This window comes from Lotus japonicus, chromosome 3, assembly GCF_012489685.1.
Source record: "Lotus japonicus ecotype B-129 chromosome 3, LjGifu_v1.2".
Taxonomy (NCBI): domain Eukaryota; kingdom Viridiplantae; phylum Streptophyta; class Magnoliopsida; order Fabales; family Fabaceae; genus Lotus; species Lotus japonicus.
The window spans coordinates 86,437,785-86,459,580 of NC_080043.1; the positions used below are offsets into that span (position 1 = coordinate 86,437,785).

General features: G+C 34.6%; 2 protein-coding genes and 1 long non-coding RNA gene across 14 annotated transcripts; 2 read left to right on the forward strand and 1 right to left on the reverse strand.

Moving 5' to 3' along the window:
- The first annotated feature begins 459 nt into the window (after positions 1-459).
- Positions 460-3,175, forward strand: LOC130746863 (uncharacterized). 2 transcript variants are annotated; one of them, XR_009022237.1, is made up of 5 exons: positions 460-497; positions 1,205-1,360; positions 1,683-1,754; positions 2,414-2,532; positions 2,878-3,175. It is a non-coding gene; the product is annotated as an uncharacterized LOC130746863 (long non-coding RNA). The 2 variants fall into 2 exon arrangements; XR_009022236.1 differs by having other exon boundaries at positions 1,689-1,754.
- Positions 3,176-5,197: 2,022 nt separating this feature from the next.
- Positions 5,198-16,957, reverse strand: LOC130746864 (uncharacterized). 10 transcript variants are annotated; one of them, XM_057599631.1, is made up of 11 exons: positions 16,287-16,957; positions 15,982-16,089; positions 15,465-15,574; positions 15,258-15,321; positions 15,130-15,178; positions 14,982-15,034; positions 14,740-14,883; positions 8,414-10,117; positions 7,364-7,882; positions 5,712-5,884; positions 5,198-5,618 (listed from the first exon to the last, which is right to left on the reverse strand). In XM_057599631.1, the coding sequence occupies exons 8-11, from the start codon at positions 10,065-10,067 to the stop codon at positions 5,439-5,441; spliced, it is 2,526 nt and encodes an 841-aa protein (XP_057455614.1). In that variant the 5' UTR covers positions 10,068-10,117; positions 14,740-14,883; positions 14,982-15,034; positions 15,130-15,178; positions 15,258-15,321; positions 15,465-15,574; positions 15,982-16,089; positions 16,287-16,957; the 3' UTR covers positions 5,198-5,438. The 10 variants fall into 10 exon arrangements, with proteins under 10 accessions (XP_057455614.1, XP_057455610.1, XP_057455611.1 ...); XM_057599627.1 differs by having other exon boundaries at positions 15,130-15,574; positions 16,287-16,494; positions 16,646-16,957; XM_057599628.1 differs by having other exon boundaries at positions 14,982-15,018; positions 15,258-15,574.
- Positions 16,958-17,046: 89 nt separating this feature from the next.
- LOC130746865 (transcription activator GLK1-like) lies at positions 17,047-21,056 on the forward strand. Of its 2 annotated transcripts, XM_057599636.1 has the most exons (6): positions 17,047-17,785; positions 18,005-18,145; positions 18,561-18,902; positions 19,609-19,665; positions 20,091-20,210; positions 20,619-21,056. In XM_057599636.1, the coding sequence occupies exons 1-6, from the start codon at positions 17,288-17,290 to the stop codon at positions 20,772-20,774; spliced, it is 1,314 nt and encodes a 437-aa protein (XP_057455619.1). In that variant the 5' UTR covers positions 17,047-17,287; the 3' UTR covers positions 20,775-21,056. The 2 variants fall into 2 exon arrangements, with proteins under 2 accessions (XP_057455619.1, XP_057455620.1); XM_057599637.1 differs by lacking the exon at positions 19,609-19,665.
- Positions 21,057-21,796: the final 740 nt, after the last annotated feature.

The following is a 21,796-nucleotide window of genomic DNA, read 5'->3' on the forward strand; positions in this document are numbered from 1 at the left end:
GCAGGCTCTTCTTCTTCCGACGAGAACTTCCGATCTATCTCCGCCGTTCACCGAGAGCGAGACTGTCGCAAACCACCATTCGTCTTCTCCATTACCGCAGGCACTTCTTCTTCTCCCTTCTCCATTACCGATCTATCAATTTTTGCGATTTTAGAGTTAGGGTTCAGTCGATTTATCAGATTTTCAGGATTATTTGTATGTGTTTTCATCATTCACACCATAGAATTCCACCTAGGTCTGCATTTCACTCTATGTTGTGTCTTTCTCTACTTTGCTTTTCTCCTATGATTTCAATTTCAATCTCTGATTCATGATTATCGTCTGAGTGTGGTTGATTTCTTATCATTATATTCATGATTTCTGAGTGTGGTTGATTTCACAATCAGTTAAATTTATCATTATTTTCATGATTTCTTTCAATTACGAATTTGTAATCTGTGTGCGGTTGATTTTGTGAATCAGGAATCTGAATCAGCTAAGAATTTGAACGCTCGCAAGTAAGAATTTGAACTTTCGTTTTCACTTTTACAATAGCTGGAAAAGTACTCCTACATGTTCTTAAATTTTTCTCTGTTCCTGAATTAGTGGGTTTCTTGTTATATATGAGTGTGGGTGATGCAGCTACAATACAATTACTGTCGCAATGTGATTGTGAAAACCTTCGAAATCATGAAATTATAGCTACAATCACATCATTGGGGAGCTGATTTAAAGCCTTGTTAGTTGTTACCTAGTAGGATGTTGGCCGTATAGAAATTTTTGTGATTTGGGATAGTTAAGTTGTGATGAAATTTGATGATTTTTTTTAGATGGAGCTAATATATACTGCTACTTGTTAGTGTACTTTATACAAGGAACACGTCATGAGGCATCACCATTTCCAAGAGCACAAAAACTCATTAGAAAGCACAAAAACTCAACTGACGTTCCTAGCCACCAGCTAAGTCACTCTGTTTGTGAGGAAGATGTGAGCACGTACTTCAATTAGTGTAGATTGTGTTTTACTTTTACCTTATAAATTGTAATGATTGTGTTTTACTAGTGTATTTCTAGAGGCTTATTTAGTCCAGATATGTTTTTTACATGTGTATAAATGAATTAGTAATGTTTATATATTACTTAGGAGTAAATAAGAATTTATTTATAATTCATCATCTGCTGAAATTTGGAAGCCTCTTAAGTGTTTTAAATTACTTTGTTGCAGCTTGGAGGACCCCATATCCCTCTTAAAACTGGAAGAAGGGATGGGAGAAGGAGCAGAGCCTCAAAATGAGACACAACCCATATGCTGCAAATGTCTTTCGCACCTGGCTGTTGTTCCCTCGCGAACGACACGTTCACCTGAAGCCGGGCATATCTGGTAGTTACATTCAAATCAGTTATCTTGTTTCATTCAAATTAGTTCTTTGTTTTAGGTTCATTCGATATCTATGCAATTTTACTCACACGGTATTTGCATTTCTCTCTCTGTTCTCTCTCTATCTCTGCATTTGTTTGTGATTCTCATTGTTGATTTGTGTATTAGTGATTGGATTTGTTTCTGGAAATTGATCAATTTCTTGCTTATTGTGGTATGTGATTGGTGTATATAGGATTTTGCGTACTTATATAGATTAAGTTTTCAATTAACAGATAGTTTCAGAACGACTTAAACATGACCATTTGCGATTTCATTTGCTGAGCTTCAGGGTGATGAGGAACATGCATTCAGAGATGAAGACGTTCAAGGGAGAAATGTTCTGACAAATTTCTGGGTATGATAGGTTTCTAAGGCTTCTTTTGATCACTATATTTGTCTTAAATTATTCTTATCAAATCTCATGTGGATGTGAATACCACTGATAATTACATATTGAGGATGTTCTGCATTGGATTTTCCAAGAGGAGAACTTACATATTGTGTACTGACCTTTAAATTGAAATATGCTTAGTGCAAAATGTAATGGGTTTGGTTTGATGTTTGTTTCAGTTTTCATTTACCTTGAGATAAATTTAAAGTCATTCTTCCCTTTCTTATGCAAAAATCTCTCTTCTATTTTTTGACTTCTCTACCTGTGAAGGTCGTGATAATTTTGATTGTAACAGTTCTAGCTAATGTCCTTGGTTTCTATACTAATGGTTAAAACACTGCATGTAAAATATGTTAGTGGAGACAATTGCATAACAGTGAACAATCTATCCTGAGGATGTATATGAAAGAGCTTGACCAATTGTGTAGCCTTGATGATGAGTATGTGTCATTGGCTACGGACCATCTAAATGATGATGTAAATCTATGTTGTGGTCAGTAATACTACTATTATCATTTCTGCTAAGAAAGATCCGAATAAGGTCTGTTGTTGTCTCTGCTACAACATAGAAATTATACTCTTGCAATAGCCTAATTCTCAGTGTTTTTGCTTTGTTTATGCAGTCATGGCAAAGGTCAAGCGTTTCCAAAGTCTGACAAAAATCAGCGTTGAACCACAATGTGGAGCATATCCTCCAGCACATATAGAGCCTACACCATCAGTTGAAGTTTCTTCGCAATAGGTAAAAGTGTTATGCTTTCATTATCTTTAAATAATTAGCATGTTGATGCAATAGGTGTAAATAATTAGAAAACGAAAGTGTTAAGTTCAAATAATTAGAAAATGAAAGGTGAATTCATTTAAAAAACTGTAAACAAGCTAATCTAAGCTTGTTTGCCACAACCACAAAGTGTGAAGTATGCCCTTACTGTGCAATTAGGGAAACTCTCATCTCCTTACTCTTATTTTTCTTTTTTCTTTTTTCTTTTTAAATTTTCAAAGCAATTGTTCCTTATAATAAAACAATCTATTAATCTGGCATTTTCATTTTTTTTCTTCATTTTGTATCATTACTTTTTTGATTCAGTGTCAACCTTTGGAGCCGTGCTTGACATGATAACAGACAGGTCATTCTCTCTTTACTCTATGTATGCATGCAAGCCCAAGGAATGTGCTGATTATTGCTGTTTTAACTTCTTTATATTGTTTCACAAGTGTACAAGTATGATATTTCTCCTTTCCAGCGGTTCATCAGTTGTTATAATTTTTAACTTCTTGGATTGAGAGTTGTGTATGAGTTATTTTGGATTGAAAGTTGTCCATGGGTTTGTTTCTTTATTTGAACTGTTTTGTTGTTTTGGATATTTCAACTTTAAGTTTCTCTCTATGGATGTTTGGATTATGAGGTTAAAAATGTCCCAAGAATAAACTCTAGTAGCCAAGGGAGATTTAAAGCGGTAAATAATCTCTTGCATTTAAGGGAGGTTGAAAACTCCCGTTAAAAAAAGCTTGCGGATAAGGGAGGTTTAAAACCCCCGCTAAAAACCGCCGCTAAATGCATCTGCAGGTACCAGGATTTGCTGAAAAACGCCGCTAATAATTTGTGGCGAGTGTAACTTCGGGATTTTTCAAAACCCCCGCTAAGTAACTCGCGGGGGTTGAAAACCCCCACTAAATGCAAAAAAAACCCCACTAAATAACGTTTTTTTTGTAGTGACTGCACCTGTATCTAGAGGCAATAACAATGATTAATATGACAACAGGTAGGATCGGGTACGGGTTTTACAATTACCAAACCCAGATCTCAGAATCCAAACCCAAACACAAACACTTATGAGCGATAAAATGAAATCCATACGAAATCCAAACCCAAACTCATTCCTTACGTGAAATAGCAACCCGATCCATAACCTACTTTCACAAAAAAAAAGTGAAATTCATAGAAAGAAAGATAAACAAATAATATTCATCATCCTCATCCATCACCAAAGTGAAACAGCAATAATTTAGAGTTGACTTTCTCAAACATACAAAAGTACAATTAATCATCAAACACTAAGAACAAAGTTTATAAGTATATACATGTATGAGAATTTTTTTGTAATTTTATGTTTTGGGTATCTTTGGTTTCGGGTTTGGGCGAGTATGAGCACGGATTTAACTAATACCAAACCTAAACCCATAAGTTGCTACAGTAACGGGCAAAACTCAAAGCCAAACTCAAATCCAGTCAACTCGGGTTTTGTCCGTCAAATCGGATCGGGTTTGGGCAAAATTGTCATCCCTAATTAATCTCTTTGTTATAATGGCTCGCACAAAAACCAGCGGTAATCTATTTTTTTTTGTTGGTACATCGGAAAGATAAATTGCACTCGCCAAGAATCGATCCCTGGACCTCTCCTACCTAACCCAAATGTCCAGAGCTCCTACTACTTGAACTATCCTACGGGGACCAGCGGTAAACAATTGAGAATTGGTTATTACACGTCCATTTTGTGCCTTATTTTGTGTGTGCTTTTTTTTTCATTTTGTGGGGTTGGGGGTTAAGGAACGAATAGTTTCAATTAAATTAAGCGTATGTCAAATTTGATAAAAAAAAATACTTTTGGGTTTCCTTGAAATTAAAGGTCATTTCTTACCCGACATGCACGTGAAAAATTAGTTGAGAAATGTTCACATATTTAATATGATCTTAAAATCTTAAGGAGAATTTCATGAGATGCTCTGGTGAAAAAAAATGAAAATTAAAAGAAAAGAATCGTGCAGTGTTCATTGCACGAATAATTCATTTAAAACAATTTGTTAAATTTCTGAATCTAATTAGCATGTACAAGTGCTTCTGATAAATTTCGGTATAATAGTAGTTTTTAATTACATCATTGCACGAAAAATATCCTCGTATCAGCACCTATCATCGAGCTTGATTACCCTTAAATAATTGAAGTTAGGCAAAAATTTACATCGAATCTTATAAGTTATAAATACAAATACTCAAATAGTAATGATGTGTTCTCTTATAAATCCTCTATACACCACTAAGTGATCAAAGAATTAAATGAAAAGTTATGGTGTTTGGTATTTTGGAAGTGTACAAAATTTTAATTCCTTCTTCAATTTGTATGTGTGAGGATTTGTAGGAGAATGGAGGATCAGAATATAACATTACTCAAATATAAAAGATAGATAATGAAAAACCTTACTAACTCAAATAGGTTTATCCAACTTGTCTGAACTAAAACACGGTCCAATTTCAAATGTTGAAATTATCCTAATATGTTAGGGTGTGTATGGATATAAATTGACGCAAGTGCTAACTAAGAGGGAAAAAGTAAACAAAATTATTCTAATAGATTGAGATGAGTGTGCTTTTAGGTTAACTCAACTCGAATCTAAATACACACGGTATGTGGCACATACTCCAAATATGAGTACTACTTTGCATATTAAAAAAGTTTCTACATATCAAAGCTAAGCCTTTGGCAAATCAGAATAAACGAAAATACAAAAGAAAGAAAAAAATAGTATAAAAGAGATAAGATAACCGTGTAAATTTATAATGAGTTTTTCAGTCTCTAACTTTTTCTTTGCAGACTATTTGCATAGGTAGAGAATCCTGTTAATTCACCAGAGAGGTTTAATATACCCCAACTAGTGTCCATTAGAAGCTTTTCTTTTCCTTAGGTTATAAACACCAATGCCTTTTTCCCAACTTAGCTCATTAATGCGATGTTGAATCTCATTAATTAGATCCTCAGATTCTAGATTGTTGTCTGAAATGCATTGTTGAACACTTTTCAGGCTAGCAATTTCTTGATCTCTGGCATCATCCTGAGTTCACATTAACATATATATAGTTAGCTACCATGTAACTATGAAGATAGAATACTTGAGAAACTAGAATTTGAATCAGAAAAAATTAACCTTGATTTCAAGAGACATGGTGTTCTTGCAAATGCGCCCAGAAATCAGTTTTGCATTCTGCGCGTATTTCCGCAAGAGATCAACAGGTTGATTCTTGTCTTCCAACTTAAATGCACAAATGAATCTAACAGCTTCAAAATACTGCTCCTTCTTAATAAGGCTCTGAACAAAATCTGACAATTACAGCCAGAGAATTAGTTCTAGTTAACCATAACTAAGCAAAGGGGCTTAATTTAAAATTCCAAGCCGGGAACTGGAAGTAAAGAGAACAACAACTCAGACCATAGATGTTTTCTCAATTGTTAGTTTTCTTTTAGCTATGTGCCAAATTTTAACTGAAGGGTTAGGAAAGAGAACAAGAGAAGGTCAAAGAGTTTTCTTTCTCAAAGGCAAATCTTGGGCTCAGAGAATTAATACAGCTATTTTTTTTTTGAGACAGAAAAAAGCATCCCTGAAATTTGAAGACCAACTTAGAACTACCATTATTGATCCTAAACACGGCTTAAAGCTTCTCATTACTAATCGATGAACAATAGTGCTTCCAAATTATCACTTCAAGTGAAAGACACAGGACATCTGTTAATGCAGTCAAGCCAAGAGTTCCTAGAAGGCTTGGTGACTCGACGCCATACCACAGTACTGTTGCATTGCACTTGAAGCTAAGTTGCCAGTTGACATCCTTGAAGCCTCCATGTTCCTGTCACTCAGTTCTAGGTTACTCTGCAGCTCACCAAGAATGGGCTTGCTTGCAGCATGCATACAAAAATGCTCAAAAGCAAGTTTGTAGTTAGGAATTTATAGTTTTTACTTTTTTCAATGATGGTGATGAGTTCCCATCATATTTTTCACCAAATAAACTTTGACATGTCAAGCTAGTACTAACCATGCAATGGTGAAAATCATATTAAATATAACTGCTTAAACATATCCAAGCTGAAAATGGGAACAAAATCAGCCAAGGATTTTAAAACTTTGATCTCAATATGGGCTCAATGATGAACCTTAAACTAATATTAAGACTGAGCTGATAAACTACATGTCAGATGCTAACATCAATTTGCCTTAAGTTGTACCAAAAGAAACACACCATATAAATCAAACCGACACACATGACACAATTACAAACAGCTTTGAAATAAGAAGAAATATAATTCTTAACAGGCAGGAAAAGCAAGTTGTATCCCAAAATGAACCTGAAAATATGACTTGGGTATGCAGGTCAACATTTTTAAAAAACTCATTGAACCTATACATACATAGTTATAAAATAACCAAATGTAAAAGAGTGATATCTGATCAGGAAAGTGCCTAGTTTAATATGCAAACTGATGCATGACTAGAATTTGAGTTTCAGCTCCTTGCATGAACTCTAGTTGATGTTTGTTAATGATCAGAATGAAGTCAGCTAAACCCAAATAAAAGAGAAAATTTCTTTACTATTTAAAGTCAAACTATGTGTCTGGTTGCATTGCTTCAAAGCTGGAGACACATCTTAGATTAGCTCTGTCTTTAATGTAAATATATTATGAATCAAGTAAAAAATCCTATTTCAGAGATAGCTAATAATCTGCTCTATTGATATTAACACATTAGACATATGATGTAACCTATAGTTGAGTGAGATGAAAATAAGTATAATTCAGTAAACATACCAGAGACTTTGTCTGTGAAACCCAGGGTCTGAAACAGCTCGACAGTTTGCTTGTGATGAGCAGCAAAGTCAAAAAGCTTTAAAACTTCATCCTCATCAAAAGAAGAAAGTAATCCATAGATTGAAAGGAGTTGTAGAAAACACAGAACCACCAAAGAGTTCACAGAATTTTCTCTCATGTTAGCTTTCAGATCACAAGCTTTCTTCAGATCAAGTGCTAGCCTCATTGCTTCTTCTCTTACATGAGGTTTAACATGTGGCGAGATACGCATCAGTTGTTCTAGAATCAAAATGTGGCTGCTTTCAATAATTACAGCATTGTCTCCCTTCATACATGGTGGAACAATCGGGTTCTGTATAATATCCAAAACGACTTTTGATGGATCTGATGTTGCTTTGAGCTGAGCTAGAATGTTATTTTCAATCGATTCAGGTTGTTCATCTGTTTGCTCACTTGGTAGCATCTGCAAACTCCTTCCATCAATGGTGGGACTCAATTGATTATCTGTGTAAGATGTAACTGCATATTAAGCTAGTAGATATTTAAGCTCTTTCATACTTATAGAAGCATCAGTATATCAAGTAGATAATAGAATTTAAAAAAATAGAAATAACATGAAAGAATGAAAAATCTCTCACAGATTGAAATAGGGACTGGGGAAAAACCATTCTATACTCAGTTAAAATAAATATCATCATATCACTAGAACTGAAGCAATAAAAAGTAAAAACTACATTACTCTACTAATCTATATGTTGCAGTAATGTACATTATTTACGACACTTAGCTAAAGATACAATATCAGAGGTTTTCAATTTAAGAGCTTCTGAAAATGTTTAAAATGGGAGGAAAACATTTCCTCATAAGTTTGACAATGCATGTGTCCATGCTCGCGCAGTGCACACGAAAACTAGAGAAGTTTTTCAACTTGACTAACAAATGATATTTTTAACAAATTAGGCAGATCAGTTGACTAGAAGTATCAATATCATTCAAAGAAACAGATGAAATGAAGATGCTTCAATAAACTGGATAAAGAAGAATATTTACCCAATTCACTTTCCTCTTTAATTGATTTTACTGATACTTCATTTTGCTTCTCTCTTCTCTCGTCTGATTTGAGCTCCTTTACTTGGCTTTCGAATTCCTCCATTTTTAATTCAAATTCCTTCACTTGATCTTCAAGTTGCTTCTCTTTTGATTCAATCTCCTTCAATCGGCCTTCAAGTTTCTTCTCTTTTGATTTGAGTTCCTCCTCCACTAGGCTTTCATAATGCTTCTTTTTTGATTCAAGATCCTTCACTTGTTCGACAAATTCCTCCTTTTTTGATTCAAACTCGTTAACTTGGCTTTTAAGTTGCTTCTCTTTTAACTCGAGCTCCTCCACTCGGTCTTCAAGTTCCTTCTCTCTTGTTTTGATCTCCTCCATTAGGCTTTCAGAATGCTTATTTTTTGATTCCAGATCTTTCACTTGTTCTGAAAGTTGCTCCTCTTTTGATTCGAACTCCTTAATTTGGCCTTTAAGTTGATTCTCTTTTAACTCAAGCTCCTGCACTCGACCTTCAAATTCCTCCTCTTTTGATTTGAACTCCTTTAGTTGGCCTTTAAGTCGATTCTCTTTTAACTCAAGTTCATCCGCTCGACCTTCAAGTTGTTTCTCTTTTGAAACGAGCTCCTTTAATTGGCCTTCAAGTTGCTTCTTTTTTGAATCAATGTCCTTTTCTTGGCTCCCAAGATTTGATTCAATCTCCTTCACTCGGCATACAAATTCCTCTTCTTTTAAGTCAAACTCCTTCACTCGATCTTCAAGTCGCTTCTGTATTGACTCAAGCTCCTTACTCCTGCCTTCTTGTTGCTTCTTCATAGACTCAATGTCCTTCACAGCACAATGATAAGTCCTTGTCGAGATTACCTGAAGTAACTTCTTCCTTTCTGACTCTAGCTCTTTTTCTTGTTCATCAAATAACTTGTTTATTGCATCAAACTCTCCCTCTTTGGTCTCCATATCCTTAGTACATTGAGCAATTTTTTGAAAAAGAACCTCAAGTTCAACCTGTTTTGTCTTGAGCTCTAGCTCGCACTCTTTAACCAAGTCCTCCATCAAACTGTGCGATGTTTCCTTGGTCACAAAATCGCAGACACATTCTTCAATTTTCATCTGCAGTTTTTTGTAAATTTCATTAATTCTTCGAATACAGCCAACTTGGATTTTCTTATTATCAAGCTCTATGGTGCACTCCTCAACTTGTCTCTCCAGGGAGTGCAATCTCAGTTCCTCTGCTTGTCGCTTCCTTCGGCATTCCTCAAATGCTTTTTCTAGCAAATCAAGTTCTTTCACTATGAACTTCTTCATCATGGAAAGTGATTTATCAGCTGAAACGGACGACCTTTTCACTATCCATGAAATAGGCATATCATCATCATCATCTTCTTCATCATCATGTAATGACACCTTTGATTTCTTAGCTGAACTGTGCGAGGAATTGTTGTTATCAATATCTAGTGTTCTCTTCTTAACAGGCAGCACAGTAGGAACCTGGAATGAACTTGCTGAAAAAAGGATATCATCATCACCACCACCACCAGATCCTTCATAAGAAGCAAACTTCCTCACTTCTGAATCTTGCTTCAAAGTCTCTCCCCCATCATCTCCAAAATCAGAACCACATGACAAATTTAGGTCACCAGAAGCCTCACCAGCCATTATTCAACTATTGAATGTTTAGCCAATGGCGTGTACACCACATAAAAACCCTGGGAAGAAAAATACATTTCATTTTAGCGCGTGATTGTTTAGGCCTCGGAGCCAACGCCAACATGACTTCACCGCACAAACAACAAATAAGCTAGAATTTGACACGTTGAGTTTAACATGGATTAGATATGCACAATTTTGACAGTTTGCTTCACATTACAGAATTACAAACGCACAAAAGAAACTACTAGATGAAAAATCAAGTATTACAATAAACTACCAAAACAAACTTGAACAACAAGAAAATAGACATTTCAACTTGGATTCTCACAACAAAACATGGGAAAACAGCATCAAGCACTACAGAGCTAGTAAATTCATCATAACCGTCATCATCATGATCAACATTGTAATTATTGTTGTAAAAAAACACACCAATTTTACAAAAGAAAAATACTGTTGACTGCTCAAAATGTGTAACAATCACAATGCATGTGAAAGAAGAATGAGGGAATAAGAAAGCGTTACTCACAGAGTAAATGCTACTCTTCCAGTACTAGCAAATGAATTTGGAGACACCCCAGAAGCGAAAAGTGGAAGAAGAAGATGAAAAGGTGAAAGCTTTATAGGATTTGTTCAGAGAAAAGGAGCGAGGAAGAAGGATCAAACGAAACAACTGGAAGTAGGGTTCAGCATGAAAAAGATTGCAACTTTGGCAATGCTTTTGGTCAGGGTCATGAGAGTGAAGTGTTGAGTACAGCATTCACACACAATGTATTTATGGGAATGAAAACAGAGTCTTCTTCACAGGCCAAGATAGATAAAATCACACTCCACAATACATTTTTAGCTACTTTTTTCTTATTGGCTGCAGAGGTAATTGATTTGACCTATCTTTATTTGGCTGCAGAGGTAATTAATTTAAGATACTTTTCTTACCTATATCTAAATATTCTATTTTTAAATTTATATTCTAGTGTTTTTTGGTACATATTTTTTTTTCCATAGATTAGGTACATATATTCTTTTAATTTTTGTACATATTTAACCAAAAAAGCTTTTTGTACATATTTTTTTTCGTGTCAGAAAATAAATAAGTACAAAGCGGGTCAAAAATCACAAAACTAAACACGAGTGAGTGAATGAATTCCCTCCTATCAAGTCAATCTGTAGCTTCATTTTAATGTGTAAATTTTATATTTTTTATCTTAAGAATATTAATTCAAGATATTTACTGTACCTAGACTGTCATTATAAAATGTTTGAGTTTTAACTTTTAAGTAAATGAAGAAGGAATCATTATCAATATTTTTAAGTGAAAAATTGGAAATCAAGTAAAATATAATTCTTAGAGTTAGAAGTATATATTTGGATTCAGCAGTGGATTACGGCTTACGAGTAAGGAATGAAATTTAGATCATTTATATCCTTTACAGGAGACAAATGAGTGAATGACCATGTATTTTTCAGTTTAACAATTTATTTTTTATCTTAATTGTAAAATTCAATAGCTATAATTGCGTAGGAGGGGCTGCATGTGTTAAGCATCTACAATGTCCACTTATAAAAAATATTGCCCATAATTAATTATGAAAAATGTAATAACTTCATAAATATTTCAGTGGATTTTTTTGTCAATGACGTTGTTTACATGATCCAGCAAAGCAAGCCCATGCTTCTTTTGTTATTTGGATTACTTTTAACATTTTACCAAAAAGAGACTACTTTTAACAACATCAACAACAAAAAGTCTAGGCCTATATATTAAGTGAAGGATGGGAAATAATACTATAATAGTTTTCCTTTAAAAAAATTAATGTAGTAAATAGTTTATGTACGCCTTACATATTTTATTTTAAAAATCAAAATACCTTTCAGAACTGTCTACATAATCCGGAAAAAAATTAATTAGTCACTTTATAGTTAAAAAAAAAAAAATTGGTCCAGGCTCATGTTTGTATATTGAAATTGAATTATTGATTTATAATATAAAACAATTCTAATCCAAGTTAACCAAATAAAATTCTCTTCATAGATTTATGAGAAATATATTCAAACATATATCACAACACTTTAACTCTCGTTCACGTAAATTGTCAGTAATCATTAATTATTGGTGGTTTTGAAAGCCATTAAAAAAGTACTCACGAGGTTAATTAATATTAGGACTGTTCATGGTTCTCTGAGAACCGAAGCTAACCAAGAACCGAACCGTTTAAGAACCGAACCTTTAAGAACCGAACCGAACTCGAACCTAAATTGAAAAACCGGTTTTGTAACCGAACCAAAATATCAACTATCAGTTCAGGTTCGGTTCGGTTCGAACCATAGTATATCGGTTCGGTTCGGTACGAACCATCTATAAATATGCATGTTTTACCGAACTGGTTAACCGAATTTTGAAACCGGTTCGGTTCGAACCATACTATATCAATTCGGTTCGGTTCTCTCAAACCAAAATTTTGGTTCAGGTTCGGTTCGGTTCGGTTCAAGCAAAGAACCGAACCATGAACAGTACTAACTAATATGCATGGTTTTTTGGCTGTTGATAATTAAACATTACCGACAATTATTTTTCTTACTACCAACGCTTTTGGTTGTGGGTAATCATATTTTTTTTGTAATGAAAGGAGAGAGATGAGTTCGAGGGAACGAGATGAGGGTGAGGGCGATGTCACCAGAGGGAGGAAGAGGATGAGGGGGACTGAGGCGTATCTAGGGAGGGGATGATAGGGGTCATCGCGCCCCCAAGAATTTTGAAATTTTCACCTACTATAGGTATTTTTCCGAGCTAGAAAAAATGAATTTGCCGTTCCAACTGAGACATTATCATTCAGATGTTTCTCGAGATCCTAATTTATGAAAAATTTCCAGTTTATCCGAGTTTTACCATAAGTTAGTTGAAATTGGAAAAGCAATAATATTTCCACTTGTTGATAGATTGATGCGTCTTGTTTTGGCACTCCCTGTTTCAACAGCACCTATAAAGCGATTTTTTTCTACAATGAAAGTTGTTAATGACTCGACTTCACAACAAAATTGAAGATGATCTTCTCATAATTTATTAGTTGTATATATCGAGAAATAAATTGCTGAAAAAATATTTGTTGATACAATAATAGATTAATTTAGTACAATGAAAGAACGAATAGTTGTATTTAAATAATTTTTTATTATTTAAAGTTTATATAATAATATTCAATATTGATTTTTTTAGTCTTATATTTCACCCCCTAACAAGAAAATTCTTGATACATCCCTAGAGGAGGGTGAGGGTGGTAAAGGATGAGGGAGAAAGTGAGGGCGACATCATTTAGGGAGAAGGGGATCAAGGGTGAAGGTGGAAGAGGAAGAGGGAGGGGCCGAAGGTGAGGGTGAGGATGGTAGTACAAGGCTGAGAGAACTCAACTCAACTACAATTGAAGGTTATCCTCATGACCCCTTCCATGCTTTGATGTACCCTCCTCTCTTGATTCATCTTAATAAAGTCTTAAGTCTTTGGTTAATGTCAATACATAAATAAATACTCAATAAATTTAGGTTTAATTCCCAGTCCTAACTTAGATAAAAAGAGAAAGAATATTCTAGCTAGCAAAAACCACATGAAAAGATATGAGAAATCCAGTGGCACTACAACAAAAAGGCTTTTTGCCGGCAATAAATATTACCTTTAGCGGCAATAAAAATGGCCGCAATGGCTTTTACCGGCAAAAGCTACTTTGCCGGTGCATCGGGGGTCGGCAAACGCTTTCCCGACGCTTGTACCGGGCGCCGGTAAAGATGTAAAAAAGGCCGGCAAAAGTGCTCGTCGTTTACCGGCAATAATTACCGGCATTTATTATTGCCGCTAAATGTCATAGTTTGCATTGGCTTTGTAAACCAATTTTTGGGGGTTTTGAACCGCCAGAAATTGGTTTCATAGCTGCCAAAAAGTAGAACTTGAAACTCAAATACCTACTTGCATAAAACTCACAGGAGCACTAATGCGCTTACCACTCAATTCATTACGTTTTATAGTTTCAGAACTATAGTAGAAGAAAACCATGGAAGTATAAACACTAAAACTACTCTACAAATCAAATTTTAAACTTCATCATTTAACAACACATTTTATATTATTCACAAACATGCAAAACATTTTAACACTACACTAACCTAATGCTAGAAAAAGGAAAACAACACCATCCGTTCTAAAGCAATATATAGTTGGAAGAGCACCATAATTATTGCAATCCTGCAGTCAATTGAAAGTATGACAACCCATCCCCCCTCACTTTCAGTTTAAGTTGTTGAAAATAACTGAGTTAAAATTAACCATAAATACTCATGATGATAGCATAAGCTGCCACACTAAAACAAGAAGAATGCTCCATTGTTCATATTTAGTTATTTACTCTTACTCACAATAAGACACAACTAAAATAAGCTCATCTCAACTTAATATCTATATGAAAATAAGAAAATGCCTAAGTTGATCTTTAATTAGGAAAGCATGGAGTCAAACTGAGAAGAACAAAAAAGAAGAGTAGTTATACTCTTGTGAAGGTAGAAAACTAAGTAGAGAAAGATAAGAAGACTTGATTCTAATTACTAAGACATAAATTCCAAGTTGTCTCTTACAATGTTAGATTGCTCAATCACAACAAATTTGAAGAACTAGAGTTTAGTGAGATAATTTTACCTTGATGAATAGAGGAGAAGAATTAGATTTCACCAAGAGAAGCACTCAAGTACGGAAAATCTGAAGCACTTCAGAGTCTAGAGAGAAAAAAGTGAAGCTTGGAAGTGAATGAACACGATTTGCGTCTTGTTCAAAGTATAGCAACTGAAAAATTAGACGTCACCATTACAATTTAATATATCATATTATGTGCAACAGATCAACAGACAAGAACAGAGGAATTACTATAACAAAAGGCATACCATCCTTGACTCAGGAACTACGACATAAAGTTTCTACCTGCAACAAATTAGGACTATAGCATTGCTTAATCAACATGAAGAATGTAAGAACCTTTCCACTAACAGACAGACAATGTAAGAAAATTTATGACATTGCATTGTAACATACCTTTCATGGCAGATGCTTTTGTAACAGATTTTGATTCCTCATTAGCTTCCTAAGAAAAGTACACTTCGTAACAGATTTAGATGAGACCTTGCTGCTAAAGAGTGATTAATAATGAAAACAATGGATACCTTTAGCTTTTGAAGTAGCCCAAACAAGTATTCAATTTGTTTATCAGTCTCTTGGGTCTAACAACTACATAAAGAATATCAGTAAATGTAGGATATAACACTTCCAAATAATCCATAAATAGATACCTCACACCCCTGCATCTCTGAACCAAAAACCTGAGAAACTGAAAGATACATTTTACTAAAACTACTAAAGTCACAACACACCGACGAGACGAAGATGCCCATTTTCAAGTTCCTTCAAACTGCTATGCTACTGCTACTGATATTCTGCAGCAGGCCCACCATAGCAGGAAAAAAATTAGATACCAAATCAGCTGCAAAAAAGTCGAACAAGAGCTTGATCAGATGAGTGATATACATGAGAAGATGAACTCAACTTAAATAGAATCCCCAAGCAACTTGTACAAATAATAAAAGAAAGGTTCTCTAACCAATCCCGAATTTTCTGCATTAATTAGAATGAACACACTAACTAGAAATCAAACTTAAATTAATATTTAGATGGTTATCCCCTCCCTCTAACTTTTGGCTCGACACAATCAACATTGCTGAGATAACAAAAAAGAGTTTTCATAGAATGGAGGAAATATATTGCATATTTTTACCGAATCATAGGCACACAATCAAAATCCAGATTCAATTTTCTTAAAATGCATAGAGGTAACTACAAAAGATGCATACTAGAGCAAGAACAGAGATATTTGAGTGAGAGAGAAGTTACCTTGGTGATTTTGAGTTCGTTCCTGGCATCAAAATTGACCTTGTCTATGGGCACGATCCAGTGATGAACAACATCGAGAAGCTGGTAGTGAATCGCACAAGAAAAACCCTAAATGTTGGAATCGAATAAGCACACAACCAAAATCTGAAGAAAGAGAGTTGGCGAAGAAAAAAACTGAAGAATTGAACGTTGTGAGTGAAGATTTCAGATCAAACCCTAGATTGAGGATAAAAGAAAGAGAAATTGGAGTGATTTCGGATCTAGAAACACGTTTTATGAGAGAGAAATAGAGAGAACTCTCTCACCTGTACGCGATCTCCATCACCTTATCGTTCTCACGTTCACGTAAACCTTCAGGATTCAGAGGATGGTGAATTGGTGGTGGCGCCTTCAGTTTCAGCGAATGGAAGAAATGGTTTCAGAGGGAAACGAGGGAAAAAGCGAGGTCGCGGTGGGTCTTTGGTGGATTTATTCTCTAATTGCCGGTGCCGATGAATTATTACCGACCAGTTTCTGATTAACACAAATCTTTTAATTTTGTGATTAAATTAGCGACGGTAACATTATTGCTGCTACAAAAATGTCGCTAAAGGCAATTTTTCTTGTAGTGTGGCATTGAATGTGCAATTAATGTGATTATGATGGAAGCAAAGATAGCGGCTACCTAGCAAATCCGAAACATACAGCAGTCAATTTTGACAAGCATATACATGGTCTCCTTTTCACAGTTAAGACGACTTAAGATCAAACATCCTTTAGCTGATAAGACCTAAATCTTTCTTCATATAGTATATCGGAATAATATCTCCATTAATTACAAAATGAAAGACTACAATAATAATGACAAAAAGCTCACGAGCAATTGTGATGATTTTTCAAAAGAAAAAAACAATAATTGACGACTCAAAAAAAGGTCCTCCACAAACCAGAATAATGCAATGGTTTCCAGACCAATACTGCAATCAGCAGCACACTCCCAAACAAAAAACACATACAAACAAAATCTCCTTTAAAACTCAGCAAAATTTTGTGGTTGACATCCTATCTCTTCTTCCCACACACTCATCACTCTCTCTCTCTCTCTCTGTAGCACTTCAAGAAACGAAAAGGCAATTAATAAATCATGTTATTGATTTGATGCAACAATTGTAGTTGAGTTGAGTCCCCCATTATTAATATTGCTCAGCTTTTCTGAATTTTCATGCACGTGTGAACACTCCTTTAAGGGGGAAAGCATTCATAATGTTTTGAAAACATCTTATTGGAGTTTCCCTTTTCATTGTTATTCGAAGGCTTTTGAGGATTGATGCTTGTAGTGTCACCTTTGAGGAGCAACAAAGATGAAAACCAAGAGGAGATGGAGAGCTTTTCCTTTGGAATCTCAAACGGCGGTTGTGGTGGTGGTGGTGACGAGTTTGGTGACTTTTCTGAGGGGAATTTGTTGGACAACATCAACTTTGACGACCTCTTCACTGGCATCAGCGTTGACAGAGATGCCTTGCCAGATTTGGAGGTGTACCCGGAGATGTTCGCCGAGTTCTCCCTCAGTGGCGGGGAGGATTCGGAGATGAACTCGTCGGTGGAAAACAGCAAAACTCATGATAATGACGACAAGAATTTAAAGAAATGTGATGAAGATAAAACAACTTCTTCGAGTTCAGCAGGTTGTGGGCGAGGGGAGGAGATAGTGAGCAAAAGGGATGAATCTATGGTGGTGAATCCATCACCAAAGGATGGTGATGGAAAAGGAAGAAAATCATCAGCTCAAACAAAGAATAATCTTCAAGGGAAGAGAAAAGTTAAGGTAAAAAAACTTGCTAATTCTTATCATTCTAGCTTGATAGTATAAAAGATAAGTTTTGTTTGGCTTCCATTTCACATATACAATCAGAAAAACAAGAATTTGACACATAGAGAGAGAAGACCGAGGCTGTTAAACTTTTTTAGGATTATAAGTAGTGATGGCCGGGGTGTATTAATATGTGTGTAATTTTCTTTTTCTTGGGGTGTTAATTATTTTTAGGTGGATTGGACACCAGAATTGCACAGGAGATTTGTGCAAGCTGTGGAACAGCTAGGAGTGGATAAGGCTGTGCCTTCAAGGATTCGGGAGATTATGGGAATCGATTGTCTCACTCGCCATAACATTGCCAGCCATCTTCAAGTACATTCTTCTACATCCTATTCCCTTTGCATTAATTGATTAATTTTCAATCTTTGTATGAATATTTCAAGCAAAAAAAATTTGGAAATAGGCAACTTATTTGAATTTTGAACTTCTTTGAATACAAGGTTTTCAGCATAATACTCTGAAATTAATTTTTAATTTGGAGGATTTTCAAAGGAATCTTCTCTATTATTTCCTTTTATGGAAACTTATTTGAATTTTGAACTTCTAATATGCATGGAGTGTCCAAAAATGTTCATGTACATAAAGTGCTTGGATTTTATGTTTGTCTTACTGGTTGGAAGGGTTAGATTCGTATCAAGCACAATTCAAAACTTGCATAGTGTAAAGTTATTAAGAACTTAGAGGAGATTGTATTCTAAAATGTGTAGGTTTTTGAATGATGATGCAGAAATACAGATCCCATAGAAAACATTTGCTAGCACGTGAAGCTGAAGCAGCAAGTTGGAATCAAAGAAGACAAATGTATGGTGTAGCCGGAGGAGTGAAGAGAGAGGTGAGTCCTTGGTTGGCACCCACAATTGGTTTCCCTCCCATGACACCTCCTCCAATGCACCATTTCAGACCCTTACACGTATGGGGGCATCCATCTACGGACCAGTCCTTCATGAACATGTGGCCTAAACATCCACCACATTCACGGCCATCGCCACCACTGCCGCTCCCATGGGTACCGACGGCCACTTCCCCAGCACCCCAAGACCCTAAGTTTTGGCACGCTCAACACCAACAGGTTAGCTATGTACATGCACTATATATATGTACTACGGCAAATTAACCCCCTAGGAAACTTCTGCGGTGGACCTTTTACAACTAATATATATATCTAATATATATCTAATACATATTACTTTTGATATAATTCTTATGTGTTAAAATTAATTTGTAAAGATGTCATTTTAACTTGTGAACCATGTTTTTCTTAGTTCATGGTAGACAAAGTCAAATAGAGTTTATTTATATCTGCTTAAAAATATGTGATTTTAATGTTTAATAAAATTTCAATTTTATTTTTAATGTTTTTTAAAAATAAAAAATTAATTTATGTTCGTGTACAAATGTAGAAATTACTTTTCACTTTGAAATATAAAAATTAATAATTATTTAAAAAATTATTAAAAATAACTCAAGGAAATATATTCAGATTTCTACTTTCTTTTTAATGTTGGGAGAATAGGCTTGAATGTGTTAGGAATCTATGTATTGACATATCTCTTTGCTTTTGGGTTGAAGCACTAATTTTGCTTTCTACTAATATATTTAGTGTTTTTTAAAGAAATACTTAGATATCTATTTTTTTATCACAAGGACACACAAATAACTTAAAAAATAGATAGGTGATTATATTTTAAAAAATAAGTGATTGTATATATAAAAAATAAACAATTTCAAATTGGTTTATTTCATTCTGAAATGTTACTCTCCTTCTTGGAAAACAGACTCCAAACGCTCCAATCCCAGGAACAGCTTGCTTCCCACAACCTCTGACAGCAGCGGTAACTATTCAGTAATCGCCTTACTATTTAATTTGGAGTCGTGCACGTTGTCGTCATTTGAATTTTGGATCCTTTTATAACCAGCATTTTATTACTCCGTCATTCACATTTTACTTAGCAATTATTAAGGTGATGCCTCAATAATTAACAAATATGACATTCTATTTTTGTACAAATATTCAGCGCTCCTACTCTAACATGCATGAAATGATGAAAGACATATTAGACATAGTACTTTTCTTTTTACAAATTGACAGTTATTTTTTTTTTTCAGTTTTTCATTTGAATTTTGAAGTAAATTTACGTAGAAAAAATTATTTAATTTTCTATACATTTATTATTCTCTGTCTCTCTTTTTAATTAATTTCTATACATTTAAGTTTGGGTGACTGACCATAGATGAAATACAAATATATATCATGCAGAAATTTGGATGTCCGCCGGTTCCCGGAATCCCACCGCCGCTGCATGCCGTATACAAAACAGATGTCCGCCGCCACCGCCGCGTCCCTGCTCCTGCTGGACCCATCTTGAACTTACATCCGGTCAGTTTCCATCTATCTTCTCTCTTTCATTTTCGTCATTTTCTATCCGACACAAAAACATGTTGCCATGTGTTAGTTAGTGTACATCAAAATTATATGTTAAATCATTCAATTTCCTTTTCAGTAATCATTGTACAATCTTATTATAATTAACAGGCCATTAGATAACACCTGATAATTATGTCTAATTGTAACTTTTTATGAATGGATTAATTGTCATATATATGATGCACATGCTTGATATAGGTTGTGCTAGAATTGTAATTAATTAGCAATTAAGCAAGGGAAATATTGCATGGATCAATTAATATTGGTGAATGGTTATATGTGCTTTACATTTGAAGTTTAGAATTGTTGCATGCATGATTAATTAGTTCTTATATTATATACTATTTTATATGTCCACAGTCAAAGGAGAGCATAGATGCAGCAATTGGAGATGTTTTATCAAAACCATGGCTGCCGCTACCACTTGGACTCAAGGCTCCAGCGCTTGACAGTGTGATTGGTGAATTGCAGAGACAAGGAGTTTCCAACATTCCACCCTCTTGTGAAGGTCACTAAACCCTAATTCGACGACTTCTCAATTCTCACCCATTAGATTTTGCGCATTATTGCGCAATGCATGGGTGATTCATTTCTTCTTCTTTTGCTTTTCAAGTTCAAAAGGGGCAAATAAAATAAACCTTTAATTAAGAATTAATTTCTAATTTCATGTGTAATTAGTGCATGACTTAATGCAGTAGACTTGGTCATCATTAGTCATTTTATGTATGTACTTAACCCTATGATTTTGTACTAGTCATGGTATGAGACTAGGAATCTTAATAAAATACTTTCATAAAATACTCTCTCCATTCATATTTGATCTTCGCAGTTCAAGTATGTGTCTTGTATGCAATAATTATCTTTATACAACAACAACGACATCCAAATGAATTGGCTATAGAAATGTAGCCACATTATATTGAAATGGGCCACACACATTATACGTAAAGGGGCATATGTGTTGCCCATAAAGAATAATCAAACCGGATAGCAATGTGTTGCTCAATTATTGTCTTTCAGGCAGGAATTGTATTACTTGACAGATGACAACTCAACGATGATATGTTTGTGAAAGGTGACAAAGTGGAGATTAAAAACTCTCTTATATTAATGTTGAATACCTGCATGTAGATCGTAGGCAAAAGTGAAAAATACTATAGTGAACTTATAGAATATGACTATGCATTCTTTCGTTTAACAAATTCATCCATTTTGTATGAAGGCATGAAACTTATCTTGACAAAATGTTTAATTAAGCATGTTAGTTGTTGATTATAAAATGATTATTAATTTATGGTGTGAATCAACTAATATGATTAGTAAAAAAAATCGAATAACTGCACCATATAATTCAATATTAATGAATTAAAAACATACTAAAACAATCTTGATGTATGGCACTAGAAAATATTAAGGTTTCAAGCGCATATTCAAGAAACAAATAAGGTTTGTGTTCTCTGAAAATGCATTTAAAACCATTTTGAGAAGTATTTTTTCTATTGTCATACATCTAGACCATTTCATGAAGAGGTGGTGAA